At 39.5% G+C, this 17,430-nt stretch overlaps 1 protein-coding gene across 1 annotated transcript; it reads left to right on the top strand.

Annotated features, from left to right (window-relative positions):
- The first annotated feature begins 2 nt into the window (after positions 1 to 2).
- On the top strand, positions 3 to 17,430 carry acss2l (acyl-CoA synthetase short chain family member 2 like). Its single transcript, XM_044220046.1, has 18 exons — positions 3 to 287; positions 405 to 600; positions 3,709 to 3,800; positions 4,358 to 4,461; positions 6,996 to 7,068; positions 7,252 to 7,327; positions 8,079 to 8,160; positions 9,622 to 9,759; positions 10,238 to 10,408; positions 10,569 to 10,702; positions 11,725 to 11,857; positions 13,429 to 13,485; positions 13,804 to 13,884; positions 14,693 to 14,801; positions 15,320 to 15,388; positions 15,646 to 15,822; positions 16,720 to 16,794; positions 16,885 to 17,430. Exons 1-18 carry the CDS (start codon positions 164 to 166, stop codon positions 17,010 to 17,012), a joined length of 2,019 nt encoding a protein of 672 aa, XP_044075981.1. The 5' UTR covers positions 3 to 163; the 3' UTR covers positions 17,013 to 17,430.

Here is a 17,430-nt window from a genome sequence, read left to right as displayed (position 1 = left end):
GTGGGTCTTATGCATGCTGAACTATGTTGCTTCAGTACAGGAGGCCTTGTAGTGTTCTTACTTTACCCAGGAGGATCCAGACAGAGCTGCAGTGGCTCCAGATTACCCCATTTTCTGACTCACCCTCAGATGCTTTAGGTCCATCTGTATCTGTCCTTCCACAATGGTTGTTCCTGAATCTCAGGACAAAATGTACTACCCTCCTGATGACTTGAAGAGGGTTGCTCATGTGCCTGATTTTAACTCCTATCTGGCACTGTACAGGAAGTCTCTTGAGAATCCAGAAGGTAGGTCAAACACGTCTATATTTTTAGTGCAGTGCTTGCAGTGTTTCCTTGCATTTCACCTCTCTCTGAGCTTGTCTGCAGCCTGTGACACTGACATAACATATCACTTGGTTTCAGCTTTCTGGAAAGAGGTTGCTGATGAGTTCTTTTGGAAGAAGCCAGCAACAGGACCAATGATGCAGTACAACTTTGATGTGACAAAAGGGAACATTTATGTCAAATGCTTAGAAGGGGCCAAAACCAACATGTGCTATAATGTCCTGGACAGGCTTGTGAGGGAGAGGAATCTTGGTGAAAAGGTTGCCTATTACTGGTAAGCTGCGACGTCTGTCTGGGATGAATGATGGCTTTGATGGGAAATACTGCCTGGAGTTATGTCAGGTATTCCACTCAAAAGCAACTGCTGTGTCCCCTGTGCCAACCCCAGTGCACCAAAGCAAACCTCAGCTAGTACAACACAGTGTCCATGCTTCAATGTTTCAATCCTCTGAATCAACAGAACACACACAACAGGATTTGTTGCAAAATCTTCTCAGATTTCATCTTATTTGGGTAAAACACATTTTACAGTCTAGCATTACAGCAGATTGTTAGAGTCCTGTAAAACTCGTAAAAACACACGTTTTTGGTGTTTTATTACAGTACAGAAGCCAACTTCTACTTGATCCTTGCCAGAATCTTCCAATAAGAAAAGTCCAATAAGATCCTAATGGACTGTTTTCAGTTGCTATATTTTGGATGTAAGCTTGTAAATGTTCTCACTGAACTCTGTCAAGCTCCTGATTTCCACTAAACTCCTTAAATTACTTTTTAAACTTACAGTAGCTTGCTGCTTACAGTAAAGCCTCACACCCTAAACAAGTCACCATAAAGGCTCTACTTTATGTTGTTTTGACTATGTTATGGCACATATTTGCTCTGTCAACTGAAGAGGTCTGGCAAACAAGAAATAGGAGTGTAAGCTCAACAGTAATAGGAATTCAATGGAACTGGGCGCAGTGGAGACCAGCCATCACCCACACAAGTGTCTTAACACTGTTTGCACTACATCGAAGCACTTATGTAATACATCTGCTCAAGTGTTTGCCATACTGGCTTCACGACACCATATGAGGAGCATATAGTCTGCCAACTGTTATTACCGTGTTTATATTCGAGCAGTGAGCAGATGGTTTGTTTTGACCTGTTAAACACTTATACTTTTGCTCACTATCTAAAAAAGGACACTGCAAAACATTTAAAAGTCAAAAATGTGTGTCCTTTTGTTTGACTTATTACTGTATCTATTATTTGCAGCTACTAGAGTCTACTAGATAACACAGGCTGATACCATTGGATCACTAAGGTTTGCTTACAGTATTTACCTAAAGAACCAACAATTAACATCAGCAGTGTTCCACAGTGTTTGTCTGGACAACTTTGACTTGAGAAAGAACTGTGGTAGTGCTTTTGGTTTGAATTGTCAGTATTGGCTTTACATTTTGTGATGACTGGTGTCCCGTGGCTGAAGTGTCACCCTTTGAACAAACGTTTTTAACAAAAAGGGATTTATACCCATTCTCTATAGGTTTCTTAACCCTTTCAAGTGCTTGTAAGAAATGGTTTCAGCTTAAAAAAAAAGATCAACAGCATATTTTCTGTCTCAGTGGGTAAGTGATAGCAGTAAAAAGAGAAACCTCATGTATCAACGTATTAAATATTAAAGGAAAAATTTAAGCCTTAGAGGTAATTTATCAGCTACTTCAAAATGCCCTTGTGAGAAGAGAAAAGGTAGTAGCAACAGTTCATGTGAGTTATGCATTAACTACTATAACTAAGTTGCAGACAAAATGCGATCTCAGTTTGTCTCAGTTGTCTCATTTTCCCCCCTTTAGACAAGAAAAGGCAAGGCGACTATTTGTATGAACCTATTAATGTGTACAGTGGATGAGTACATTACATAAGACAATAGAATAAATTACATAAAATGGCACAGTTTAAGGCAGTGGTAAACATACAATGTATTCTCAGCTTTGATTCAGAAGTATTAAATGTGGAGTCCAGTCTGAGATATTCTGGAATTTGTTCGATATCTGCAGCTAAAAGCAGCTTCACCATGTTTGGATTTTATGGCAGACGACCTCAGAGGATTGGTGTTGCAGAAGAATTTGGCCCATAAATAATTTGGTGATTTATAAGAGTGTAGTATTAGTTAAAAATGATTTGACAGACAGTGCAGAGATTTGAGAGCTGGAGTAATGTGCTCTGCTTTCTTGGTCTTTGTTAGATCTTAAGCAGGAGCATTCTGAATGAGCGGCAGCTGTCTAAGAGCTTTTTTAGAAAGACCTGAAAAAATCCCATCAGCCTACCAGAAATAAAGGAGTGGATTAGGTTTCCTAAATCTAGTTTGAATTCTCTAATTAGGGGTTCAAGCCCTGAAGGGGCTTAAATTCTTATGCCGCAGCTCAAATTGCTGTGAGCTGGAATGAGCTGGAAACACGAAACTTCGCCCAATAACTGGAAATGATGTGCAAGTGCTTCCACAGAAACATGAGCCCAATCGGCCAGATTGATCATTATATTGAAAAACGTGGACATCTCTACTGCAGATATCGCCAAAACTCGGCAACTCACACCAAAACAATCTAGACAGATAAATAGCACTACAGGTAAGAGGAAAAATATGTACTTTTGATTTCGGGGTGAACTGTCTCTTTAAACGTATTACTTGACGCTCTGGCAATATTGTCTCTGTTACACTCATGCCAATAAAGCATATTGAATTTAATTCCAAGGATTGACCTCAGTGGAACTCCACATTTGATTTGCTCTGATACATATTTGCCTATAGACAAAGTAGTAGGCAAAGACCTTTAAAAGTCAATCAAATATGTGGGCCTTTTCACATGCTGAGATGGTCCAAGATTATCCAAGAGTTCAGGTCACTTTATCAATAGCAGTTGCATTTATGATTGCAGAGTTTCATAATTACTATAATCAGTAATTTCACCATCATCAGCCTAGCGATAAGGTTAATGTTAGGTTGTTGCAGTGTTTTGGCTTCTGTCCTGCACCTGAGGCCTGCTGTCTGCAGGCCTGTGAAACACTGTGTTACATAGTTTTCCAAACAACTGTCCTGACAAACATCCAAACCAAATATAGACCCAGCACCAACGGGAACAGGTTATCTCCTCTGAACTCACAGGACAACGTCATGTTGTCTGAGAAGGTATACTTGGAGGAAACTGTCTCTGGAGGGCTTGTGTGTCTATCATGAAAAATTTTTTTTTTTGTTTAAAAAAGAAAAGAAAAGAAAAAAGAATCTCTGGTTAGCTCTATGTAATCAACACATGCAGACAGAGCTTCATACAATCTGAGACAGGTTTTGCATCACACTAACAGATTTGGGTTGTGTTTCTCCTCTTGCATGTGGTCTTCTCAGGGAGGGGAACTCACCTGATCACCACATGACCATCACCTACCGCCAGCTGCTGAGCCAGGTCTGCCGCTGTGCTAATGTACTCAAGCAGTTGGGTGAGAAACTAAAGTCTTACATCTAAAACAATATTACCTAAACATTAATTGCCTTAGAAAAAAAAAAATCTTTAGAAATGACCTGTAGCAGTCAAAAGTTCGAGTAAAACAAGAAATGAACACATGCCAAAATCATTGCTTAATTCCATCATGTTTCAGCCTGTGGATTCATGAGGGAAAAAGGATGCAATATCAAACTACCTCAACGAAAACCATTTGTTTTTTTCTTGGCAAAAGCCTATCATAGGAGTTTTATTTTAATGTCAGCAGCAGTCTATATCTTGAGTATACAGGTTTATAAGTATCATTTCAACATTTTTGGGAAATAACAGGGTCAAATGTTGGCATAGTCATTTGGCCCATAACTGGCATGCTGCAACTCCCCAGATCTGGCTCTATGCAGTATGCCCAATGCACTTGTTGCATATCAGACACAGTATAGTATCTGGCCCATTTCCAACATGGTGAAACTCACCCTAAAGCTACATTGCCATTGGTGGTTTGGGTTGAGAAGTAGCCCAGATGTGAAACCTCAAGTGTCTGTTTCTTCATTCAAGGTGTGAAAAAGGGAGACAGGGTGTCTATCTACCTTCCCATGATCCCAGAGCTGGTCTACACTATGTTGGCCTGTGCAAGGATAGGTGCGGTTCACTCCATTGTGGTAAGTAGTATGAGGGATGTTTGGCCTTTGTTTCACTCATTTTGGAGAAGCAGATGAGTGGGGTTTGCTACATAAAGATGTAGCATTTTAATAAAGTACACAAGATGTTGTGGGTGTTCAAGCAGGAAACGGGACCCAAATGCAGGTACAGAGCTGGTGAAGTTAAATTATTTAATAGCAAAAGAAAGTATACAGCAGGCTTATGGGTATGATCAGGCAAGTTTAAAGCAGGAAAGCAGTCCAGCACGGGCAAATAAATCCAAAGCAGCACGCAGAAAATCCAAAGTCCAACAAATTAAGTAATTCCAAATATTAAAAAAACCCACTAGAAAGATCTGGAACACTTGACACATTAGTACAGAGACAAACTAACAAAAAAAAGTGACGCACACAGACTATATACACAGGTGAGGGCAGGATAACTAGACACAGGTTGAACTACTTAGGGTGGGACAATCAAAACTGGAGGGGAAAGCAAACAAAGACAGGATGTAAAACTACAAGACACATGAGGAGAGGAGAGTATTTCAAAATAAAACAAGAAATAACTATACACAAAACCTCAAACCATGACACAAGATTTTATTTCTGAACTTTCTGACACTTTTTGTTGTGTTGTCATCTGTGAGAAACGTCACCTTCTCTGGTGCTCGAAGCAACATTGTTTTATGGTACTATTTTAATCTGTGTGAAGGAAATTTTCTCCTCATTTCATCTCAGTTCAAATGAAGTCATTTTTGTAGACAGCCCACATGTAGTTTAGCAGTGTTTGCTGCTTTTACCCCATTTCTACGAGAAAACGTCACTTGAACCTGAGCTCTTGCTTCTGTTAGTCCAGACTGCCCTGCTCCTGTAGTTGTCAGCACCTGCACTCAATATATAGGTCAGAAATTTACTGGCTATATCCAGCTTGGGAAGGCATCAGAGTCTGTGCAATTTTGCAATCAAGCCAACTCTATTTTAGCTTTTCAACCTTCCCCATCCATGCAAAGGTTAGTAGCCCTGTTAAAAATATCTCCAGGCTGCTCCAAGGTGGGTTTGTTTCATGACTTGCAAAGGCCTGTTTTTGGCAGACCTAAGTGTAAGCGACATTGACTGTGCTTGGTCATTGTTGTAAATGTTCCAACTTTGAGTTTTTATCACATTTGATATGAACATCACTTAGCAACATAAGAATCTTTGGGATGGTGCCAGCCTCTTGGAGTCTCATGTGACTGTTAATGTTAATCACAAATTAGCTTAGTCATAGATGGAGCCAGCCAGGACAGCCAACACCACTCATGCAGTGACATTTTGCTGATTCCAGAGTCGTCAGTGACCTGATTCATAATGCTGTCATCAACACTGAAACTTTATACTCTGTGAACTATTAACCTTGGCCAGAACACGAGCGTCTGGCGGGGGACACATCAAATGACAATCATATTAAAGATTAATTATAAATGTCTGGTTCATTATGTAAGATTGAACAAGGTGACATCTCTCCATACATGGTAACAAAAGGGAACAGCATGCATCACACTGTCTGTTTGCACTTTAAAGTGAGACTGTAACTTTTACTGAACTGCAGCCATTGTGGCCACAAGTAACAATTAAGGAATAATGCTAAAAGCTAAAACAATGTAACAGCAGCACAAGTAGAAAAGAGTTGTAAAGTCAGTGAAGTGATTTAGTAATGTCAGACACAGCAATAACGACCTGAAGTTTGCTAACATTAGCTAACATAAGCCACCATAAGCTACTGGTCATACCAGACCAAGTAAGGCTGTAGCAGCAAAACCTATTAAGTGTATTGAATTGAGCAAGCGTGTGTTTTATTGTTTATGAATGCAGCTTTTCATTTGTATGACTAAGAATGTGTTATTTCTTCTTTCAAAAGTTATGTAGTCTTGCTTAAACTGTAAGTTACAAGTCATGTCTGAGACACCAGAGCTTGATTTTTGATTTTGGAGGAAGGATGCACACTCTTATTCTCTACTGGTGTTGGAAAAGTTTAGACCAAATTTATTGGGTTGACCCATTTTTTCTCATTGCTCTGCTGTTAAAGCAACATGCACTGGTTGGGCTGCTTAAATAAAATGTGAAAACTTTAAACTTTTAATGTACAATTCCAGTTTATTATAACTTGGGGCTCTTTTTTGTAGTTTTGGCCATCATTCCTATTAGTAATAATACAATATTGTACTGACAAGGTTAATTGCTGACATCCAGAAATGACAGTGACATTGCTACAATGGCGTCTGACAAGAAACATGAGCAGTCGGAGGATCAAAAAGGTTTGTTAGAAAACTTGTTAGCTTAATGTTTTTGGAAGATAAAATGAAGACAAATAGGTAAAATGGTTACCCAAACTATCCATTGTAAACATCCATCACAGTTTAGAGACTGGTTCAAACGTGTTTACCACGGTTGTGTGCCCACATGTTTCCTGTGCAATGAGGGATTATTACCAAGATTCTGGTTGCGCTCGCTCTTGGTTTTACTTCCAAATAAAGTGGTTTAGATAATAATTGTCTTTCTCTTTGCATGTTCAGTTTGCAGGTTTCTCCTCTGAGTCTCTGTGTGAGAGGATTATGGATGCGCAGAGCAGCGTCCTGGTGACAGCAGGTAGGTCTGGTAGCCAACACAGCAGCACCAGGATGTGATGGGGCTGTAAAGATGGTTTTCAAGTTGTAAAGCGACTCAGTGTCTAAATACCTTCTCCCTGCTGGTTCATCCACCTCATCATCTGTCACTCCATCTACCCGCCCACCCTCACTCTCTCTTCCTCCATCCCTTTGTAATATACAGATGGTGTTTATAGAGGAGAGAAGCTGATCAATCTGAAACAGATTGCGGACAAGGCTCTGGAGAAGTGCAGGGAAAAGTAGGTCCAAGGACAACAGTTTCTCTGTTCTCAGCAACCGCCCTTATTTACACTAGCTGCTGGTAATGGGACTCAGCCTCTGGCATATGAGTCACTGGACACACACACACACACACACACACACGCACATCCAACAAAGCCCTATCAGCTCAGGGATGTTGAGGAAACACACTGCCTGGTTTCCACATTACGGGGTTGCTGGGCAACATGGGGCGCTCAGATTCAACAGGGAAGCCCAAACTGCTCGACCCCCCCGCCTGGGAGGGATGTGAGCGGAGAAACACAGCATGCTGGGAATGGTTATGGGTTGGGGGGGGCAGATTATCAGGGGTGCAGACGTGTTTAGGGGTTTAATTTCAAAACCAAACCTATAGTGATATTGTCTGTTATACCAAAGTCTTCTGTCAAAACAAAACTGGAATTCCAAATTTTGACTCAAAATCTCACGTTTTCCATATGAAACAGAGTTTGCCTGAAACTGTTTAACCTTTCTTATATTTACTATTAACTTTATATTATGTATATAAATCAAGGCTCAAAGGATAGAAGGTGTCGTATTTTTTTCAGATTGTAAAGCCCTCTATATTTCGTCTATATAATGAAATTGACAAGTGCAGTTGAAAAATATGAAAAAAGACAAGATAGAGAAAAAAAATAATGCCCGTAAATTGAAATTTTCACTTGTGAAAACTGTCACATGAGATGCCTTTTACTGCCTCTCACACCTTTTTTTTAAAAAACTTCTTCACAGAGCGTCATCTATCACTAAATGCCTCGTCGTCAAGCACCAAGCACTGAGGACAAAAAGCGGCGCTGCATGCAACAAACTACAGGTAGATATGTTTTAAAAAATAACCACCTAATATTCTGGTTTACAGCTGTATTCTTCAAGCTAAGCTGTGACAAAAAGTCTGACATTATCTGTGGCGAGTAGTGTGACGTAATATTGACATAAAGATGTAAAAACTCAATAATAGTGCACAGGTACGGAGCTCTAATCTCCAAATTTGGTGATTTTTACTTTAAGCAAGTTTTCTCTGGGCTATTTTTCAATTTCTGGTTTTTGCAAGACAGGAACGAAAATATAAAATATACACTAAAATGAATCACGTAAAACCAATCTACGTTTAAATGTATCATTCTTTCATGTGTGTATAAATCTATGTATTAAACAACAGGCAACAGTAGCTGCTGCAATACTAGAGGTTAGCAGTTAGATTTGGCACTTTTTTAGGACTGCTACTGTAGGCTACATTTATTCATGTCATACACTGTTATAATCACAACCATACCTTGTATCGACTACTTTTTATTAACTAAGAGAAAATACCTTAATTTCTACCAGGGCCCCATAACTGTTGGCTGAATAAATAGTTTGACAGACTATTTCTTATATATATATATATATATATATATATATATATATATATATATATATATATATATATGTATAACAATATTAGAGCCTCTCAGAGTCCACTCCTGCAAAACAGTTAGTCTCCAAAGAACAGACTTCAAATGCGGTACTGCACTAATGTTGATGCTTTTGAACTTTGAAGCCATCATGTCATTAAAAAAAAAAATCAGTAAAATCAGGTTACCAAAAGAGAAAATAAGGAAAACAACGGAGGGAAAGCAGCTGATGACAACATTTTTGTAAATACAGCTCCCTAGCAGTGTTTCAGAAGGTTTAATATTGTATTTAACATGGCTTGCTAGCTAATATTATAATAGTTAGCTTGCTGACAAATGAAACAGCTGTGCCTTCAGTTTGAGAAACAGCCAATAAACAGACCTAAAAAACCTATAATGTTCTAAAACTTCACAGTGAAAGCTTCACATAGTAATTACAGTATGATAAAAGAGGGCTGAAATATGCTGAGAATTCAGATTGTTATAAACACTTCATTCACTACTACCTGCATGTGTTTACTTGTTGATTCAGTTATTTGTACAGGTGTGACAAAGCATGCATGAAAAGGGGAAGGAGGCCCACTGAAGCTGCATATGTACGAGGCCCAGATTTTTGTGCTATGCCACTTTCCATATGTCCACAACACACAGAGGATCATGTCGTCTTTCACCCGAGGCTAAAACAACAAAAATAACTCACCAAAAAACATGTCGTCTTCCAATTTAGGATTCAGAATATTTCTCCAAGGTGCCCAGTAAACTACAGTCAGTTCAAAATTGACATGGTGCGCTGCTGCGTGTGCTTTCGGCGCACGATGTGAGTAGATGTAATGAGGAGTTTTATGTGCTGCATTTGTTCCCTGTTGTTCTGGTGTGTTCAGACCCCCTGGGACTCGGAGTGTGATGTGTGGTGGGATGAGGTGATGAGAGACTCTCCTGAAGAGTGTGAACCCGAGTGGCTGGATGCGGAGGACCCGCTGTTTATCCTCTACACCAGCGGCTCCACTGGCAAACCCAAGGTGAGACACAGGTGCATGTATCTACCAGTTTTATAGTAGAAACACACAGTGTAGCTGAGGACATTTGCAGGGGAAAACACAAATTTTCTGCTTGTAAATTCTCGGTGAAACCACATCTTTTAAATCACAGCGTCTGTTTTCTACTCTGATAAGCCTGTAATGGTGTTCACCGTGCTGGCTTTTACAAAACCTACTGTCCCTGCTGTGAAATAGTGAGAATTGATGGTTTTCTAATGCTAAGAGGCATAAATGCAACCCTAGAAAGTTGAAAGCACCACAATTGCATTTGTGTTTTGTATTTTGTGTGTTATTATAACACAAACCATGGGTCTCAGAGTATTAGATGGTTCTGTCTCACACACACACCTGCACACGTGTCTTCTGCCAGCATCAAGAGCTCCCATATTTTTGGTGTCTGTTGCCTTTGTTCTGACCAATTATCTCCTCATTCATGTTTCTGTCCTTGTGTACGGTACAGGGTGTTCTCCACACTGTTGCCGGGTATCTGCTCTTCACATCGCTGACCTTCAAGTACGTTTTCGATCATCACCATGACGATGTGTACTGGTGCACCGCAGACATCGGCTGGATCACCGGCCACTCCTACATCACCTACGGCCCCCTTGCAAATGGTGCCACAAGTGTCCTGGTGAGTCTGAAAGAGACTGTTCCTTTTATTTATCATTAACAATCACTACAGTGCCATTAGAAGACACATTTTAGCATAAAGGCACCTAATAGGAGCTGAAAACCAAACCATGGTAGTGTTTGTCATTATTCTCAGAGATACATGTGTGTGTTTTCTCCAGTTTGAAGGTATTCCAGTTCACCCTCATGTCGGCCGGTTCTGGGAGATTATTGAGAAGTACAAAGTGACCAAGTTCTACACAGCTCCTACAGCCATCCGCCTGCTGATGAAGTACGGACGGGAACCGCTGCAGAAGTAAGAGCCTGCATCCTCTGAATGTCACAGAAAAATCCAGAATTTTAAAAATATTTCCCAGAAGCTACAGCAGGACACAGCTTGACCTGATAGGTGGTCCGAGTGTATTTTTGCAACAGGGTTTCCCAGCTTTCATATGAAAATTTCACCTTTAATTTTGAAAGACCTCCTTCTCTCTTCTTATGCAACAGACTCCTCAGCGGTGAGGGGAAGAAACCAAAACTGTATGAATGAATAATGATGTGAGTGATGACTGTGTGAACATGCATTTTCAACACTAAATTCACAAGAAACTCAATATAGTGTTATGTGTCAAAAAAGATGCCAACAACCTCAATTTCTTAGTCTGTCAACACTCACTCCATAGTTCGGTACACTTGTCGTTTTTCCACCGCGTTTTTTGTAGACATTAAACAAATGAGATACAAAGTGTTAATTAGTGAGCTTTAGAGCTGCTGGTAGGCAGATTTTATTAAGAGCTAAGCTAACCCAAAGCTAAAGAAAGCATATATTAGCCAAAAAGCATGTATTTCCCAAAATATCAAACTATTGCTTTAATTTAAAACATCAACACTAAACATGTAAAACATCACCGGTGAAGGAGTGATAATACATGTCAGTAGTCAGAATAAAAGAGTAAAACATTCTGCTTGGATGCATCATTTTGCACTGATGTCTTGGAAATGTAGCAAATCATTAATTTGAAGTACTGTATATGGTAGCTATGCCAGAAAGTGGAACTCGTTGAATGTATTTAGCATTACAGGTTAATATTTAACGTTATTCAATCAGTTAGTCCCATTGAGATCAAGAGCTATTTTTTTACGAGAGACCTGCATACAAGAAACTTTCACAGTCAGACAACCACACATGCAGCATACAAAAACAACACGTAACCAGACAACCGACGATCCACGCAACAAATAGAGTTAATATAAACAAAACTAGGGTAGTGATCAGTAACACATAATGATGGAATATATAAGATATCTGAGGGACGTTTTCTCACTTGCCTCTGCCAGGTACGACCTCTCCAGCCTGAGGATTCTGGGTACTGTTGGTGAGCCGATCAACCCAGAGGCGTGGCAGTGGTACCATGAGGCTGTCGGTCAGGGCAGATGTCCCGTGGTCGACACTTTCTGGCAGACTGAGACCGTAAGTGCCGGCCGTCTGCCTGCAGTTAACACACACTTCAGCTGGTATTAAATTATATTTCAGAATCCTGTTTGGAAAGTTAGAATACGTTTTTAGTCCATATGCTGTATGCTGTTTACTTCAGAGGAGTTACTTTAAAGTTACAGGAAACTTTAGAATCACATTTGTTTAATATCTATATGTAGTGATACATGTGATGTACCGTGCAAAGCATTTCATGTGACTGAAACATCAAATAACGACTAAACATCACCATGGATTTTTATATTTTTTCTCATGTTGTGATGACGATATGGGCGTTTCAATTAGATGCGAATAAAATCAATGACGACTGCGGAAACAACAAAGCTTCGTTTTCTAGGCTGCTATGGCAACACACAAACATGGTACACAGTGTAAAGCTAACAGAGGAATCTCAAAGCCATAAACTATATATTAGACCGGCAATGAGCAGACAACCAGAACTGGAAACACTGTCGAGCAGCTCCATCAAGTTCAACCCAGCAAGAAACCAAATGAAAAATTTGTTTGTGCTGACAGATTATCAATAACTCAAATATCAATACACAAATCCGCCCAACAATGCCAAAAACGACAAAACAAGCTCTGCAAATATGTATGGTGGTATGTGTCATCCTCAATCTCAGATCCTCTACAGAGGCCTGGGAGCTTGAGGGTTCTGCGCAGTATCTCAGCTGTTCCTAGGACTGCACTCTTCTGGACAGAGACTTCAGATGTTGTACCTGGACTCTGCGGGAGCCACTCTCCCAGTTTGGGGGTCACAGCCCCCAGTGCTCCGATTACCACTGGCACCACTGTTGCTTTTACTCTCCACATCTTCTCTAGTTCCTCTTTCAGCCCTTGGTATTTTTCGAGCTTCTCGTGTTCCTTCTTCTTGATGTTGCTGTCGCTTGGGACTGTAACATCTGTCACCACTGCCTTCTTCTGCTGTTTGTCTGTCAACACGATGTCTGGTTGGTTAGCCGTCACCAGTTTGTCAGTCTGGATCCAGAAGTCCCACAGGATCTTAGCTCAGTCATTTTCAACTACCTTAGGAGATGTCTTCCATTTTGACCTTGGGACTTCCAGCCCATACTCGTGGCAGATGTTCCTGTACTCTATGCCAGCCACTTAGATATGGCGTTCCATGTACGCTGTTCCTGCCTGCATCTTCCACCCTGCTGTTATGGGTTGAACTGTCTCAGGGGCATCTGAGTGAAACCGCAATAATAAGAGTCATACTGGCTCGGACGTCGCCCGGGTCAGCAAGGTCTGCGTCAGGCGGTGGGGAACCAGGGCGACCTGATGAGAAATAGGCTACTGGAACAAGACATTCATGAACTAGAGCAGAAATAAATATATAACGGGCTTAAAACCCTGCATCTGAACCAGGAAATAAAGATAATAACATTTAGGTAAAGAAACAACATAGAAGCATCACATATTTATAGCAATTTGTGACATTTCTAAGAGTTGACGTCAGGACAACATACATAATTAGCACTTATTAAGCTACAAATTCCAGATTTTGAGTTTCCTGTTCCTTTAAACATCACTTTATTTCTCTACAGGGAGGTCATGTTTTGACTCCTCTGCCCGCTGCCACGCCACTAAAACCAGGCTCTGCTGTAAGTGACCATGTCCCCTTCAACACTTGTTATTTCATACATTTTTATGTAAATCTCAAACATACCTGTATCTCCTCTGATGAGTTTCATCAATACAAATCATGATGGCAAGGAAGTGCTGGACCTGTATGTGAGATTAGATCCATCAGTATTTTTAACTAAACCAAAGCATCTTTTTTCATATAAATTTCTATTTGGCTTTTCCATGTGTAGATTAAAATCCAGGTTATGATCTGAAAGAAACGCTGTTTGCCAAAAATGAGCCGTTTAATGAAAGAACACAGCTATCTTACGTTAAATCCACATCTCATATTTCAGAGCTTTCCTTTCTTCGGGGTAGAGCCCACAATCCTCAACGAACATGGGGAGGAACTGGAAGGCGAGGCTGAGGGTTATCTCGTAAGTTTCAATTCAATTCTATACAACTTTATTTATCCCTGTACAGGCATTTGTTTGCAGCAGCTCACCACCCAGATCAGCGGATCACAGTAGCTAGATAGGGAAGAAAGAAAAATAAATCAGAAAAGAAAAAACATTCAAAAGGCTATAAGCTTAAAAAACTGTACAGTATGTAATAAATACATTAATAAATAACTGTAAATGATAAGTTCACCTTAACACCTCAGTTTAATTTATTATTGGCTAGTCAACCATTAGTTTTTGCTGCCTGAAGATACCGGAGCATCTTTTCTATTTTATTCTTGTTTCTCCTGCTTACTCGCATTATTTTGATTTTCATATTGAAGCACTTTAAAAAGTGTTTACAACAGTTTGCACTACTACTAGTTGTAATTCTTATATTTTATTTGCTTATTTCACTCTTTTTTAATGTTATTTTATTGTGGTGTATTTCATTTTATTTCATTGTCTGTATTTTTCTTTGCCTGATTTGATTTAATTGTAGTTCTGAATTGTTTTAATCATGATTTCCCCATGTACTGTATAGTGCTTTGTGACTTTGTTTTAAAAGGTGCTGTATAAATAAAGTTTATTATTAAGTCAAGCCAATTTTATTTGTAAAGCCCAATATCACAAATTTGCCTCAAGAGGCTTTACAATCTGTACATATGACTCCATCTGTTCTTAGACCCTCAATTCAGATAAAGAAACATTTATTGAGTTTATTGTTTTTAATTGATAGCAATAGTAGCAGTAGTAGCAGTAATACCTCTTATGTTTCAAATGTATTTTGTGGGTTTTCCTACAGGTATTCAGGAGGCCCTGGCCTGGAATAATGCGCACTCTGTACAGAAACCACGAACGCTTTGAGAACACCTACTTCAAGAAATTCCCGGGCTTCTATGTAACTGGTGATGGTAAGCCACAAAACAGGTTACACTTTACTTAGATAGTCTGCCTACACAGAGTTTATTGAGTATTTGTAACATTTAAACTGCTTATTAGTTGAGATTCAACAGTTTCACAAATAAAGGTTTGATTAAGTTTAGGCACAAAAAACATCTTGGTTAGGGTATGTTCATGAATTGTCACATATACTTTATTGATGACTAGTTAAACATCTACAGACAACAGCGAAACGGCTGAAATGTGACAAGTACTCTACAACCTATCTGTAGGTGGACTATCCAAGTAAAGAGTTACCCAAAAACGATATTACATCTACTGTCTGGGCACTCTGACTCAATGTCATGATTGCAATACGAATCACAAAAAAATATAGTTCTCCCTACTGTCACACACACAAGAGTCTAAGTACCAAATATGTACATCTTGATTTCTCACTGAAAAACCAAAGAGCCTCCTGAGGGAGAGAAAAAAAAGATGCTGTAAAAACTGTTTTAGGGGTTATGCAACTTGTTGTCTCCTCTCTCAGGCTGCAGGCGGGATAAAGATGGCTATTACTGGATAACAGGAAGAATAGACGACATGCTGAATGTGTCAGGTACTGTACTGCGAGGTGTTACTGTCTGATAATACAGCTGCTTCTTGGAACCTTCAAAAAAGGCAATTACAACACTTAGTTATTTTACTCTGTTATGTAATATTACAACAATAACAAATGGTCTTAGACATAACGTCTTAAACACATTTTAACTTGAAGCCTTTTGAGAGCATTTTTTTCATTTTCCTCTCCAGAAACAATGTGTTTCTCTCTTATGTTATGTCACTTAGGTCTTTGCATTGTTTGGTGTCTTTCAGGCCACCTGATGAGCACAGCGGAGGTGGAGGCGGCTCTGACGGAGCACCCGGCCGTGGCGGAGTCTGCGGTGGTGAGTCTGCCTCACAAGGTGAAGGGCGAGTGTCTCTACTGCTTCGTCACCCTCAAAGACAGCAGGGAGTTTAACCACACGCTGGTGGAGGAGCTCAAGAGACTGGGTGAGGCTCCTATACAGGGGGTTTACTTGAGGGTTAATTAAAAATTATGTAAATTTTGGTTTTAAATATTTTTATTGCCTAATGTTATGTTTTTTTGTCTGTCTTGGTTCATCGTGGAACAATCTCTTCGATTGAATGTGATTTGTAGATCCATAAAAATCCAATTTAAAAAAAATGTTAAATAGTTGAAACCAGTAGCTATAGGTTCATTATTCTGCTTTGAAGGTGTAGGCTATTTTCTTATTCTCACAAAAATGTAATACTATGATAATACTTAATACTAATATATATAAAAAGTTATCTTCAACCCCCCATTCCCTGTTTTCTCATTTTTTCTCTCTCTCTTTCTTAATGTTTTATCTATCTATCTATCTATCTATCTATCTATCTATCTATCTATCTATCTATCTATCTATCTATCTATCTATCTATCTATCTATCTATCTATCTATCTATCTATCTATCTATCTTTTCCCCTTCTTGTATGTATGCACAGTACCTGTGTTTTGGATGTTTTTGTTGTCCCTCAGATGTTTTTGATAAGAAAGCATAAGATAAAAATGTATTGAGGCCAAGAGGGAAGTATTAGTATCGGATTATCACTTTATCGCATATATCGCAGTATCTATAGCACATGTATATGTGAATGCTTTGTATATAAGTGTGTAACTGTACACAACAATACACAATTTAAAAAATATGGTGAAAAATAAAACTCCCCTTTGTTCACAGACTAGCTGACATGCACCTGTGAATAAAAGCAGTCGTTTTTTTGGGCTTTTTGACTGGGAAATATGTATAAATAAGTCCACAGGGCAGTTAAAAGAAGTTATCTTTTCATTTCAGTCCAGATAAGCTTTATTCTGCACTGATTCCTTTTCTGTATTCTTTTTTTAGTGAGAGAGAAAATCGGACCAATCGCTACACCAGACTTCATTCAAAATGCTCCAGCACTACCGAAAACTCGCTCAGGTAACAGCTCAACACCTCTTTAAACCAACATCCTCCTCCTCTACCCTCCTCCTCAGTAACATCCGTCTCCTCTTCCTCGGATCCATTTAGGGAAGATCATGAGGCGAATCCTCCGGCAGATCGCCCGCAACGAGAAGGACCTGGGTGACCTTTCAACCCTGGCCGACCCGAAGGTGGTGGAGGAGCTGTTTAGCCAGAGATGTGAAGCTGCAGCCTGAACAAACAACTCACTCCCCTCTCTCTGTCTTGCTCATGCTATGCAGCGGTACAGATAAAGACAATCACAAAATGCTGGTTCTGGATCAGCGTCTGGGTGTTTGTGTGCACTCTTTGGGACTGAATGAAGGGGCTGGGATCAGAAAATTATTTAAAATTGTTTTATGTGGAGAAAAGAAAATAGAAAACAATTGAAATGTAGACGTACTGATATGGGGCTGTTGCTGCTTTGCATTTGGGCCAAAATGTCAAACAAACGACGCAGAATTACTATCTTTTATAATTTAATCCCATGACTCATATCGTAAATATTGAAATAGAAAAGTCAGCTTTGCACAGTTTGTTTTTGACTGACAACTGATGTATATTTTCAATCTGTGATACATTTCTATGTCCTGAGAATAAAGTGTTTAATCTGTT

This window comes from Siniperca chuatsi, linkage group LG13 (genome assembly GCF_020085105.1).
Source record: "Siniperca chuatsi isolate FFG_IHB_CAS linkage group LG13, ASM2008510v1, whole genome shotgun sequence".
Taxonomy (NCBI): Eukaryota; Metazoa; Chordata; class Actinopteri; order Centrarchiformes; family Sinipercidae; genus Siniperca; species Siniperca chuatsi.
Note: the sequence above shows the minus strand (reverse complement) of the source record. Positions and strands in the feature narration are given on the sequence as shown.